General features: G+C 39.6%; 1 protein-coding gene and 1 non-coding gene across 2 annotated transcripts; both read right to left on the bottom strand.

The window, feature by feature from the left end:
- Positions 1-6,169: 6,169 nt before the first annotated feature.
- Positions 6,170-6,634, bottom strand: LOC140806669 (uncharacterized). Its single transcript, XM_073163219.1, has one exon. The coding sequence runs from the start codon at positions 6,632-6,634 to the stop codon at positions 6,170-6,172; it is 465 nt and encodes a 154-aa protein (XP_073019320.1).
- A 3,469-nt stretch (positions 6,635-10,103) lies between these two features.
- On the bottom strand, positions 10,104-10,210 carry LOC140808523 (small nucleolar RNA R71). The gene has a single exon (XR_012112943.1). It is a non-coding gene; the product is annotated as a small nucleolar RNA R71 (small nucleolar RNA).
- Between the last annotated feature and the right edge of the window lie 4,438 nt (positions 10,211-14,648).

The raw sequence follows: 14,648 nt of genomic DNA, 5'->3' as shown, positions 1-14,648 counted from the left end.
GCTGATGACACAGAACTGGAGTCAACCAGTCAACATGTATTTGACTTTAGTTCAACTGATTTCACACGAGATGAACTCATTTCTACACTTCACGACATGGTGAATGAGTATCACAAGCTTGCCCTATCTTTTGAGAAGGCCATAGCAAAGCAAACAGATCCCAAAAACAACAAAACTGAAACTGATGAATCAGTTGATCTGTTGAATCTTAAAAGAGAGATTGCTGAGCTCAATGCTGAAAGAAGCAAGAATCAATCAATGATTCAATAGTTGATGCTTGAAAATTCAAAGCAAACTGAGTTTATTAAAGCTTAGAACAAATCATCTGTTGAATTAACTGAAATACAAGATAAACTAAAATCAGTTACTGACAGCAGAAGCCCCAAGGGCAAGTGAAGAAGCCAGGACCACCAAAGCCACCACAACCTGGAGCACCAAAACCTGTAGAGAGACCACTGTGAAAAGAGTGCAATTGCTCACATTTTGGCAAGTCCATGTGGGGGACATACAAGTTCTTCATATGAAAGGAGGCATGACCTAAGCTGCTGATTTCCCGAAAAAGAAAGAACCAACTGTGGGGAGATCTTATGTTAGCACACGTCGAGTCCAATGCACTTGACGTTCAAATAGTTAGCGAACGTCTCTGAGATAAAAGAGTGAGTGGCCCTGGAATCTAACAAGGCCTTCGTGCCTACTCTCTTTATGAAGATATTTTCTGAAGGACTTTAGCACATCACATAAACTTATACCCAAAAATACTAGTCTTAACCTCATGCATAGTTGGAAATCTCTATTCAAAGTCTCCAAAATACAAAAACAACATAAAATTATTCCCAAGTAAAATTCAAAGCATGAATGACAAAAATAATACAGTGTTGAATTAAATAGGTTACCAGTCAGTAGAGTCATTTCTAAGTTCACTGTTGCGTGTTTTCTTGATTGCTCGCAAGCGCACGACGTCAAGTTATAGTAAAATGTAATTTTGAGTACAAGTGTCGATCCCACGAGGAATGTCTTTCTAAATTTATATTAATGCTTGTAATTAAAATAGTTTCGATTTTATTTAGAATAATCAATTGATAGATTTGTTTATACCAATAACTAGATTGAAAATAAATTTAATTGTAGTACCAAACAAAGTTGAACAATGGAATAAAAGATCTAGAGGTCTGACTTCACGCAACTATCCACCATGTGCTATTTTGTGTAGCTATATTATAATTGTCCTTCTTATTCATTAACCAAGAATTCTATAATTATCTACTCCCTCTCCCGAGTGCTAAGTAGATACTAATTATCTAACAAAAGATTGTAACATCCCTGTCAACAATCTATAATATAATAACACAATAAGCACTAAATTATTTTAATAGCTTCAATAGCAAGATATGTCCTCCCAAACTATATAAATACCATCGATGTATTTTTCCCTTTCTTGTTTATAAATTCCCTTTTCCAAGTGATAATTTATAAACATACAAATCATTCAAGATATGGCCAATAAAATGAAAGCATTAAGATTGGAAAAATACAAATGAACAAGAAAGGAAACTTATATAGCATAAATTATAAATTTCAACACATGATTTCTAGTTTTGTTCCATCATTCCTCTAGAATTAATATTTAGTTCATAATAATACAAATAACACAACAACACATAAATCTTAAACAAGACATATCAAATAAAAGTAAAAATAAAGAAAGAAGAACTTAGAACAAGAGTTTTGGAGTGTATGAAGTTTTTGTCCAAAAGTATGCAAGAACTTTGTTGAAGAAGATGAGCTTGATCTTCAATCCTTTCCTTGTAGCCTCCACCCTTTTTCTTGCTCCTCAATATGACCTAGATGATGAATAAGAGCATCCTTTTATAGTCCAGACAAGACTCCCCACGTAGCACACCATTTTCCTCTACTTTTATTCAAAGTCCACAAAGTTTCAGAATTTCCGGACTGCTGTTGGTGCACGACCGCAGGTGCGGTAATGGAAGGACCGCAGGTGCGGTTGGCTTTCGGGAGAAATCTTCGTGTCCATCGTGTGAGACCGCGGGTGCGGTCTGCGGTCATGCTTCGGCATGTAGTGCATGTGCGGTTCAGTTAGGGATCGCGGGTGCGGTCCTGCTTCGTCAAACTTTGTCCTTTGCACCTTCTAATTCATCACTATACCACTCCAAACTCTCATTTCTAAGCTTCCAAACTAAAATAACAAAACAACAACAAATCAAATAAAACCTGCTCAAGAATCACAAAATTCCAAGTTAAAAACAAGTAATAAAAGTACAATAAATTGCACTTATCCAACTCCCCCAAACTTAAGATTTCGCTAGTCCCGAGCAAAACAAAACAACAAGAACAAACAAACAAGTCATGAAATATTTTAAAGACTTTGGCCTCAAGATAAATTTAAAACCTTTTATGCATTCACAATTCACATCAATTCAACCACTTGTTCATCCGGATAAAATCATGTGATTGGTTAATTCTCTAACTTCAAATCTCTTCAACCATGTTTCAAATCATTCTCAATTGATTTCAAATTTTTACAAACACATATCACAAGGTCTTTTTCGGTAAAGATTGGGTTCAAAGCAATATTCATTCAAGAAAGGGATACCCAATAAATATTTGATGCAATGAGGTGTGTGTAAAATTGATCAAGATTCTTACTCAATGAAAGTGATTATCAATTGTCCATAGGCTAGATCCTCCCAATCACTCTCCACTAATATATTGGGCAACTATGACTAGGTTAATAGGATTTTAAATGGTTGTAATGTTAGGCCTTGGATCATGGCTACAAATAAAGATTAGGAGTTCAAATAAGGGAGTAAATTGAATTTCATTTCTTTTTGCAAACTCCACTATTTCTTTTATCTCCATTTTTTTTTATTCATTTCATCTCTTTTTCTCCCCTTTTTCTCCAACTTCATCAATGTATAATCATTCATTATTTTCTTTTTTTTTCTTTTGTAGGAGAATATCACTTTCTTTAATCTTTTGAATTCTTACTCCCTTGAGAAGGTAGGAAATAATTATATAAGATATTCAGAAGGTTGGTAATTGTGGGATACTTGAAAAAATATTCGAATGGGGTCTTTTACACATATTTATGTGTGCCATTCAAATTCATATAAGCTCAAAGAGGTGACAAATGATAAATTAATTTTATTTGGTAGCTTGAAAGGCTCAATCGATCCAAAAATCACCTAAATCATTCCTAAATCATAATTTGTCCGTATTTCGCCTCGAGTGATGTTTGGATAGTTCTAGACAAAATCTCAATTCACCAACACAGAGTAGAATCTAATCATCGTGAAAATGGTGTCTCAATGCATCAACCAAATACATATATATTCAAAAAGAAAAGCGCTTGGCTTTCAAGGAATTTCAAAAACACAATTCTTTGTTCATATAGGCTCAAAAGGGCTTCAAATGAATGTTTATGAACAATATAATTGGCCCAAATAAATTCAAAGATTGCCTCAATCATCTATGTGTTTGCAAAAAAATTTATTTCAATGTCCAATGAACATCACAAAGTTTTATAGAAATTATAAGTCTCAAACTTACCAAGTCTCATGATTATTCTCTAAATTTTTCAAATTTATCGATTAACATGAATGTAATGCATGACCTTTCTTTTCAATACAAAAAAAAAATATTTTCATCATTGGCCATTTCGAAATAAAAAATTTCATGACTAAAATACTACAAACACACAAAATAACCCAAAAATTATCACACAAAAAGAAAAATAAACACACCAAATAAAATAACACAAAAATAAAATATAATAAACTAAACCAAATCTCCCCCAAACTTAAACATGTGCATCGTCCTCGATGTAAATAAGCATGATAAATAGGAGAATACACATACACTGGGCAACGACCGTCAGTGGTCATTGCCATCATCCTCATCTTCGTCGTCGTGGGGTGGTTGGAATTCCGGCGGGTGGTAAACGGGTGGCCACTGTGGAAGATGTGGAAATGGATGGCCAGAAGTGGAAGCAGATGGAAATTGCTGAGTCAAGACCGATGTGAAATCCATCATATACCCCATGAATGTATCGGTCCTAAACCGAAAAGCATCCATCTCTTGGCGTTGAACTCGCATATCCTCTTCCAACTGAGTCAATCTATCTCTCCTCTGCCTGTGTTGCGGTAGTGGTTCTTGAGCCTGGGCTTGGGAACGTCTCTCTGCAGCTTTCCTATTGAATTCCCTTTCAGCTCTACGTGCTGCAGCTTGATCACCTCTGACTCCCACAAATGATTGAATAACCAAAATTTCATTCTTTGGCTTCAACAATTCTTCGTTCGCTGCCCAAGTAACTCCCGCATGTTGGCATAAAACAGTGATGAGAGAGGGGTGGAGAAGTCCACTCGGAGAGTTACCTCTTGCATAGTTGAGAATCGAATTCTGAAGCAATTGATCTAGATCAATTGTCTTCCCTGTCATAATGCAAAAAGTGAGGATGGCCCTCTCTTTGATGACAGTAGTGGTGTGTTCGGTAGGCTTTATTCTAGCAGCAATGAATGAATACCAATTTTTCGCAACAGTCTTCAGATCAGACTTTCTAGGCTGACGTGCACATCGTCCTTCATTCTCCATTCGGCTCCCTGTATACAAATTGTTTGAAGAATACTGTTATAATCAACATGCTCGTTCCTGTATTCTTCATATTCGTCGTGCATGATTGCAGGGATACCATATAACGTGTTAGTCGTATGTGCATCAAAGGCTACCCATTTTCCTCGCACAAAAACCGTCAACCGATCATACCTAACCTTGAGATTAGCATAGAACTCTCTCACCAATGAAATGACAGCATCTTGTGGCTGCCTGCCAAATTCTTCCCAATGTCGAGCTGTAAGCATTATCCCAATTTCGGATCGAGGATAACTCATATCAAATTCCCTTTCTTTGACAATGCTTTTATTCCAAATTTTGCCATATTGCTCCTCCGCCTTCTCATCATAAAACCGACTTGCATCGTAATTCACAGTTGATGAGGATGATGCACCCTTAGATTGTTTTCTTCTTGGAGGCATTGTATCGAACACCTTTCAAACAACAACTTCACTTCAACCCACTTCTCAAAATACAAGGATTCTTGCACTCGCCCAAACTACTACTCACAATATCCACACCTCAACAATGTACACAACAATCAATCACAATATCCCCAAAATCAAGAATGTGCTTCACCAAATGAATTTTTCTTCCAAAGCAACTATCACCAACAAATTCGAATTTTTCACAAATATGAGATGAATTTGTTCACCTTGAGTGTGTTGAATTGTTTCTTGAAGAACAAAAACAAAGCTTTGTTCAAATTCTTGAAGAAATTTTCGAGCCCCTTTTCAACCCTAGGTTTTATGTTGAATTTGGTGGAAAAGAATGTGATATTTGATGGAATGAGTGAAGCTATGTAGTTTGTAGTGGTGAATTTGTTGAAGGAATAATAAAAATTTAGTGGGAAAATTGTCTTCTTGAGTAGGGATTTCGAAATGGAAGAGGGTGTTCTTGAGTGGTGTTCTTCGATAATGGTTAAGAATGCCCGATTCTGTTTTAAAAAGGCACGACCGCGGGTGCGGTCTTATAAGCACCGTGGGTGCGGTTCGTCTTCGGATGTTCAGCGCGGGTGCGGTGTTATGAAGACCGCGGGTGCGGTGTTATGAAGACCGCGGGTGCGGTGTTTGTTCGGCAGCTCTTGCAATTTTCTGTATGAATCGACCAGGGGTGCAGTATGCATGGTACCGCGGGTGCGGTGTATGTTCGGTTGTGCAGCGCGGGTGCGACATATGTAAGACCGCTGGTGTGGTGTGCATTCGGCAGCTCAGCGCGGGTGCGCTCCTGTTATTACCGCGAGTGCGGTGATGCTTTGGCACTCCTGAGCGCGGCTGCGGTGTGCTTGTACCGCGGGTGCACTCCTGTTTCGTCAAAAATATTTTTTTCTCAAATTTTCAGTCCTGAAAAGAAAACAGTTGGGATTCATTAAATTTTGGGAAGATATAAGCACACATTATATACAAAATACACTACAAAAAATAACATGATACAAAAATAAAATCAACACCGAAATCAAAATGCAAAATAAAAACAAAAATTTGGGTTGCCTCCCAATAAGCGCTTGGTTTAACGTCATCAGCCTGACTACCATCAGTCTATATCAAGTTGATCCGCCCAAAGGAAAGTTGTCAAGGTGCCTTACTTCATTTCCATAGTATGGCTTAACTCTTTGGCCGTTCACCTTGAAAGTCCTCCCATCACTGCATTTTAGCTCGATCGCTCCATGAGAATACACTGTCTCCACCAAAAATGGGCCTGACCAACGCGATTTCAACTTACCAGGAAACAACTTTAGACGGGAATTGAACAAGAGTACTTGTTGTCCTGGTTTTAGTTCCTTTCGTACAATGAGCTTATCATGCCACTTTTTGGTCTGTTCTTTATAAATCTTGGCATTTTCGTAGGCTTCATTGCGGAATTCCTCCATTTCAGTTAATTGAAGTTTTCTTTCATCGCCAGCTGCTTTCAAGTCAAAGTTCAACTTTTTAACTGCCCAGAATGCTCGATGCTCCAATTCCATTGGCAAGTGACAGGCTTTACCAAAAACCAACCTATAGGGAGACATCCCAATAGGCGTCTTGAACGCTGTCCTATAAGCCCACAGTGCATCATCCAATTTTATAGCCCAATCCTTCCGGTTTGTATTGACAGTCTTCTCTAATATTTGTTTGATTTCCCGGTTGGATATTTCAGCTTGGCCGTTCGATTGAGGATGATATGCTAGTGCCACTCTGTGCTTCACATTGTATTTAGCCATCAGTGAGTTAAAAATTCTATTGCAAAAATGCGTACCTTCGTCACTTATGATGGCTCTCGGTGTTCCAAACCTGGTGAAAATGTTCTTGTGCACAAACTTAACTACAACACGAGCATCGTTAGTACTGGTGGCGATTGCTTCCACCCATTTCGAAACATAATCCACAGCTAATAATATGTAAGATTGACCAAAAGAAGGGGGAAAAGGTCCCATGAAATCTATGCCCCAGACATAAAAAAGTTCCACTTCCAAAATATTTGTCAGTGGCAATTCGTAACGCCTAGAAATGTTTCCTAACCTTTGGCATCTATCAAATGATTTCACTAAGGTATAGCTATCCTTAAAAAACCTGATTGCAATACCTTAGCTGCTGTTCGTGTTGCTCCAAAATGTCCACCATAAGGTGATGAATGACATTGTTACAGAATTTTGTTGGTATCTTCACCATCAACACATCTCCTAATCACTTGGTCAGCACATCTCTTATACACACAAGGATCATCCCAGAAGAAAAATTTGATATCATGGAAGAACTTCTTTTTCTGATGGTGATTTAGATCTGGAGGAAGAGTACCACAAGACAAAAAGTTAGCTATATCAGCAAACCAAGGGAGTTTAGAATTTACCTCAAATAGTTGTTCGTCTGGGAACGACTCATTAATGACTCCACCATCAGTTCTTTCTTCCAGCTCTAGTCGTGACAAGTGATCTGCCACCTGGTTCTCACAAACTTTCTTGTCTTTGACTTCAAAGTCAAATTCTTGAAGTAGGAGTATCCATCGTATCAACCTGGGTTTGGCATCCTTTTTGGCAAACAAATAGCGAAGAGCTGCATGTTCAGTGAAAACAGTTACCTTGGTGCCAATGAGATATGTTCTGAACTTGTCAAATGCAAACACCACTGCTAGCATCTCTTTCTCAGTAGTTGTATAGTAATGTTGGGCTGCATTAAATGTACGACTTGGATAGTAGATAGCCTTGAACATCTTGTCTCGCCTCTGTCCCAATGCTGCTCCCACAGCATAGTCGCTAGCATCGCACATGAGTTCAAATGGCTCCTTACAATCAGGCACTATCATAATGGGAGCAGAAATAAGTGCTTTCTTGATCCTGTTAAATGCCTGCAAACATGATAGGACTCGTTTTTACGTGTTTTTAGTGTTGGTTTCGAGTCGCATTCATACATCATATTAGGTTGTTCTAGTTTATTCTTGCATTTTGTTTGCATTATTTAGCATATGACTGATCTCGTGTGTTTTGTGGTATTTTGTAGGAATGGAACCAAATATGGCAGAAAATGGGCACAACAACGAAGAAGCCTCGCTAGGGCGGTCAAAACTGACCGCCCCAGCGAGCATTCTAGTCTTACCGAGGATTTCGAACAGAAGACCTCTCGCTAGGGCGGTCAAAACTGACCGCCCCAGCGAGACTGCTAGCCTGGACAAGAGAATTTAACAGAAGATCTCTCGCTCGGGGGGTCAAAAGTGGCCGCCCCAGCGAGACTAGAGAGAAGGCTAAAGATTTTTATTCGAGAGTCACTCGCCCCAGCGGTCAAAACCTACCGCCCTAGCGAGTCACGCGATCCAGCAAGATTCTACGAGATTTGTTTCTATTTTCATGGACTCTATCCAAGACCACTAACCTAATACACGAGATTGGGCGCCTCTTAGAGGAGGATTCATCATATTTTCATCAATTTTTCTGGGAGAGAAGGCTAGGAGTAAGGAAGACTTTCGAAGAACTCGAGAATTCCAAGCGTCGCAGCCATCTTCCATCGTCATATTTAGTATTTTATTATGCAGTATTTTATTCTCTTGCATAGATTGTTGATTTTTAGTATGAATTTGGTTGGCTAAACTCTATATTTGTTGGGATTTGAGGGGATCCTACCCCGTACTCGTGGTTTAACATTATTTATCGACGTTTTTATGAGTGATTTGTTTATGCTTTTGCGCTTTCTTATTTCAATTGAAGTCTAGCTAACTTCCTTTGATTATTTCATGTTGTTAATGATTTCGATAGAATAATTGACAATAGGATCGAATAGCATAGACCACGGATTTACCATTTTAGTAGATATACGGAATTGGGTACGTGTCGATAGTGATAATTCACCCGGATGAAAGCTAGCGGATTTCATAGAACGTAATGCAATCGTGAACTGTTAAATAATTGAGGATACTTGATTACTGCATGTTTATGATTAGTATTAATATAGCTCGACAGAGTATATTAATTAGTCTAGGGAATTCCGTCGAATGCACGAGTAAAAGTCGAGTATAATTATTTGAACACGAGCGGTAGGTGAACTGATAATTCCCAACAAATTCGCTTCTCATTTGATTTACATCCAATCTAATCATTGATTTCTTGATTATTTGTTCTTGCATTTTAATCATTTTAGTTATTAAATTCACTTTAGTTTAATCACCAACTCAATCTATCGTTGCTAAAGAAATTGAAGTGAAAATAAGAATATTGTAACGCAGTCCTTGTGGATCGATACTCGTATTCACTTACGTTTATTATAACTTGACTATCGTGCACTTGCGATATTTTAAATCGAGCTTTCATTTATAAAACAAATTTTGGGACCATTCACTGTGCAAGTTTTGCTCGATCAAGTTTTTGGCGCCGTTGCCGGGGACTGTTGATTCACAATTTTTTATTTTTCATTTAAATTCTTTAGTATTATTTATTTCATTATTATTTGATACTCTCATTGTGTTGCAGATTTTTCTTGTGGTGCATGCCAAGATCACTTGACGTGGAGCTTGAATTTGGCCCTGAAATCGAAAGAACTTTCCGCAGACGAAGACAGCAACAAAGACTCAAAGAACAGATGGAAAGACACGAGCAAGAACGTGGAGAGGAACAGCGTGACAATAGACAAGTTGAGATACCACGTCGCATTCCGATGATGGATTATGCACAACCGTCTCTTGATGGAGCACGTCCAAGCATCGTGAGACCAGTCATCCGAGCTAACCAGTTTGAGATCAAGCCAGCTATCATTCAGATGATTCAAAACACTGTTCAATTTGGGGGAAGTGCACTTGACGACCCTAATTCTCATATAGCTGATTTTCTTGAAATTTGCGATACTTTTAAGTTTAATGCTGTGTCTGATGATGCTGTTCGTTTGCGTTTATTTCCATTTTCACTAAGAGATAAAGCTAAGGCGTGGTTAAACTGTTTGCCTGTAGGGTCTATCACTACATGGGAGGATATGGCGAAGGCATTCCTGACCAAGTACTTTCCTCCGTCGAAGACTATGAAGCTGAGAGCCGACATTACTACTTTTGCTCAATATGAGCTTGAGTCACTTTACGAGGCGTGGGAGCGATACAAGGATTTATTGAGGAGATGTCCACACCATGAGCTACCTCTTGGGTTAGTTGTTCAAACTTTTTACTACGGTCTGCTTACTTCTAACCGTACCATGATAGATGCTGCTGCCTGTGGTAACTTGCTGAGAAAAACGGCTGAGGAAGGATATGAATTATTGGAGGAGATGGCTGCTAGCAGCTATCATCCTCACTCTGATAGGCAGAAACGAGGTGCGGGAGTTAATCAAGTTACTGATTTGTCTGCGGTGTCAGCACAGTTGGAGGCTTTGAACAGAAAGATTGATGGGATGAGTGCGAGTGGATCGGCTATGCGTCTGCAAGAGATTTTCTGTGATAAGTGTGGAGGTGAGCATGACGTGCAGGATTGCCAAGATGGCAATCCATTCTATGTGCCTGAGGGAGCAAAACACGTGGGATTCCAGAACCGTCCTAGAAATGACCCTTATTCAAACTCCTATAATCCGGGATGGAGGAATCACCCAAACTTTTCGTGGGGAGGTCAAAACAACCAAAACCGCCAACAAAGAGGTCCACCACATGGGATGCACCAAGGATTCAAGCCAGAACCGCCTAGGGAGGAGAAGTCAAATTTAGAGCAAATGATGACTAAATTTATTTCTGCAACCGAGACGAGATTTCAGAATCAGGATGCATCCATAAAAGGGTTAGAGAATCAAATTGGACAATTGGCTAAGTTAATTGCTAATAGGGAGCAAGGAACTTTGCCAAGCAACATGGAGACTAACCCGAGAGAGCATGTGAAAGCTGTGGAATTGCGCAGTGGAAAGGCACTTGAGTCTAAGGAGGAAAAGAACAAGCAAGGTGAGGATGAGGTGGAACAACAAGGAGGTAAGTCTTCTAACTCTACTTTTACACCTATTGCACCGAGTAAAATTGTTATCCCCCCACCTTTTCCTGCAGCACTGAAAAAAGCTAAGTTAGATGCACAATTTGGTAAATTTCTTGAGATATTCAAAAAATTGCATATTAACATTCCTTTTGCTGATGCTTTACTGAATATGCCAAGTTATGCAAAATTCTTGAAAGATATCTTAGCAAACAAGCGGAAGCTAGAAGATCATATGACTGTGAACTTGACTGAAAATTGCTCCGCTTTAGTTCAAAACAGGATGCCTCCTAAGCAAAAAGATCCAGGGAGTTTCTCTATACCTTGCATTATTGGTGATATTAATTTTTATAAAGCTCTATGTGATCTTGGTGCGAGTATTAATTTGATGCCGTATTCTGTGTTTAGGAGACTGGGATTGGGTGAACCCAAGCCAACTAGGATGTCATTGCAGCTGGCTGACAGATCTGTCAAGTATCCACGTGGGATTATCGAAGATGTCTTGGTGAAAGTGGATAAGTTTATTTTTCCTGCAGATTTTGTAGTACTTGATATGGAGGAAGATTTGGAGATGCCTTTAATCCTAGGGAGACCATTTCTGGCTACAGGGAAAGCACTGATCGATGTTGACGAGGGAAAATTGAGACTGAGAGTTGGAGAAGAAGAAATTATTTTTGATGTCTTTAATACTCTCAAGCACACAATGCACGATGATAGTTGTTTTCGCGTTGATGTCTTAGATTCTCTTGTTTGTGATTTTGTGCAGGATGGATTGCAAGAGCCATTGGAGGCTACTCTCACTACTGAAAAATAGGAGGACGAGCTGGACGAGGAAAGGATGGAGATGGTAGCTCATTTGAATGCCATTCCACCTTGGAGAAAGCAAGTGAGGCTTCGACTAGAGGAATTGGGGGATAGAAAAGATTTAATGCCTCAAAAGTCAAGCCTAGAGGAGCCACCCACTTTGGAGCTCAAACCACTACCTCCACATCTCAAGTACGTATATTTAGGAGAAAATAATAAACTGCCTGTTATTATTTCCTCTTCTTTGACAGATGATATGGAGAGTAAGCTCTTGGGAGTCCTTAAGGAGCATAGAGGAGCATTCGCTTGGAAAGTTTCGGACATCAAGGGGATAAGTCCTTCGATCTGCATGCACAAAATCCTAATGGAAGATAAGTACTCACCTCTAGCACAACCACAAAGGAGACTCAATCCAAAGATGCAAGAGGTAGTAAAAGCTGAAACGATCAAACTTCTGGACGCAGGTATTATCTATCCTATCTCTGATAGTGCGTGGGTAAGTCCTGTACAATGTGTGCCTAAAAAGGGTGGGATTACTGTTATTACCAATGAAAAAAATGAGTTGATTCCCACTAGAATCGTTACGGGTTGGCGTGTGTGCATGGATTATAGGAAATTAAATGATGCAACCCGTAAAGATCACTTCCCCTTGCCATTTATTGATCAAATGATTGAACGATTAGCCGGTCATGAATTTTACTGTTTTTTGGATGGATATTCGGGATACAACCAAATCACAATTGCACCCGAGGACCAAGAGAAAACTACTTTCACTTGCCCTTATGGTACTTTTGCGTTTAGGCGTATGCCCTTTGGTCTATGCAATGCACCTGCTACATTTCAAAGATGCATGACCGCTATTTTTTATGACATGATTGAGAATTTTCTTGAAGTTTTTATGGATGATTTCTCTATTTTTGGCTCTTCATTTGATGAATGTTTAAAAAATTTGAATTTGGTGCTCATTAGATGTGAAGAGAGCAATTTGGTGTTAAATTGGGAGAAATGTCACTTCATGGTGCAAGAGGGGATTGTGTTAGGACACAAAGTATCGGAGAATGGAATCGAGGTCGACAAGGCCAAGGTGGAAGTGATCAAAAATCTACCACCACCTTCATCGATAAAGGGAGTTCGAAGTTTCCTAGGCCATGCGGGTTTTTATAGGCGTTTTATTAAGGATTTTTCTAAAATTGCTAAGCCTTTATCCTCTTTGTTGATGAAAGATGTTGAGTTTAATATTGATTCTACTTGTCTGCAGGCATTCGAAGTACTCAAGAAGAGCTTGGTGACAGCACCTGTTCTGACTGCCCCTGATTGGGAGTTACCGTTTGAGGTAATGTGCGATGCTAGTGATACAGCTGTTGGTGCGGTGCTGGGTCAAAGGAAGAACAAGGTATTTCATACCATCTACTATGCAAGTAAGACCTTAAATGATGCTCAATTGAATTACGCTACTACTGAAAAGGAATTACTTGCTATAGTATTTGCTTTTGAGAAATTTCATTCATACCTTGTTCTGTCTAAAGTGATTGTGTATACAGATCATTCTGCCCTAAAATACTTGCTTGCTAAGAAAGATGCGAAACCTAGGTTAATTAGGTGGATTTTACTATTGCAAGAATTTGATCTCGAGATTCGAGATAAAAAGGGTGTAGAAAATGTGGTTGCTGATCATCTGTCTAGGCTTGAGGATATTAGAATTAGAGCATAGAGCATATTGGGCGACCAAGGCACTGAACTTTGATTTTGCTCTTGCAGGTGAAAAACGACTGTTGCAGTTGAGTCAGTTGGATGAGTTCCGAGGTACAGCGTATGATCTTGCCCTATCTTACAAGGAACGCACCAAAAGAGCCCATGATAAACACATTGTAAGAAGAGAATTCAAAGTGGGTGAAGCGGTGTTGTTATACAACTCTCGCTTACGACTCTTTCCGGGCAAGCTGAAGTCAAGATGGTCAGGACCATTCGTTATAGCCGAGGTGTTCCCATCAGGTGCAGTGGTGTTGCATGATGGCAAGGAAGGGACGTTTACTGTGAACGCCCAAAGATTAAAGCACTATATTGGTGGCACGATTGAGCCACAAATTGGAGTCACTCGGCTCCAAGACAATCGTTGAGGACATGGGTGAAAAGTCGAGCTCTAGACTATAAATTGAGAACTACTTCTACTCCTTATTCTGATTTTAATTAGATTTTTTTTAGCATTCGCATCATTTGCATTTAGGTAGTTGCATGGCATTTGCATAAAAAAAAAAAAAAAAATTTCAAAATTTCTTCAGAAAATACCTCGCTAGGGCGGTTAGTATTGACCGCCCCAGCGAGAGGTTCAAATTTTTCATGAATTTCGGGCAGAGAGATTCTCGCTCGGGCGGTCAAAACTGAACGCCCTCGCGAACACTCGCAATTTTTTTAAAAAATTTTTAAAACAGAAAACCCCTCGCTAGGGCGGACACTTGTATCCGCCCCAGCGAGCACTCGAGTTTTTCGGACAGAAAGACTCTCGCTAGGGCGGACACTTTTGACCGCCCTAGCGAGTCGCGATTCACTTAAAAACTGCGCCACACTTCTCTCCTCTCCCACTCGAAATCCTACACTTTTCTCTCAAAATTCCGCCCCCCCACGCCAGATCTGAAGCGATTAACGTGGTTTCTTGCCAATTTACAGGTATATTTGGGAATCTCCTTTGTTTCAAAGCTCAAGACACGATTTTTCCGGGCAAATCTACACTCTCCTACCACCTACGCCGCCGCCGCCGCCATCTCTTCCGTTCTTTTCAAGCTCCGGCAACATCTACTACTCCGGGCTCCTCCTTTGTGCACTC

This window comes from Primulina eburnea, chromosome 12, assembly GCF_022965805.1.
Source record: "Primulina eburnea isolate SZY01 chromosome 12, ASM2296580v1, whole genome shotgun sequence".
Taxonomy (NCBI): domain Eukaryota; kingdom Viridiplantae; phylum Streptophyta; class Magnoliopsida; order Lamiales; family Gesneriaceae; genus Primulina; species Primulina eburnea.
Note: the sequence above shows the minus strand (reverse complement) of the source record. Positions and strands in the feature narration are given on the sequence as shown.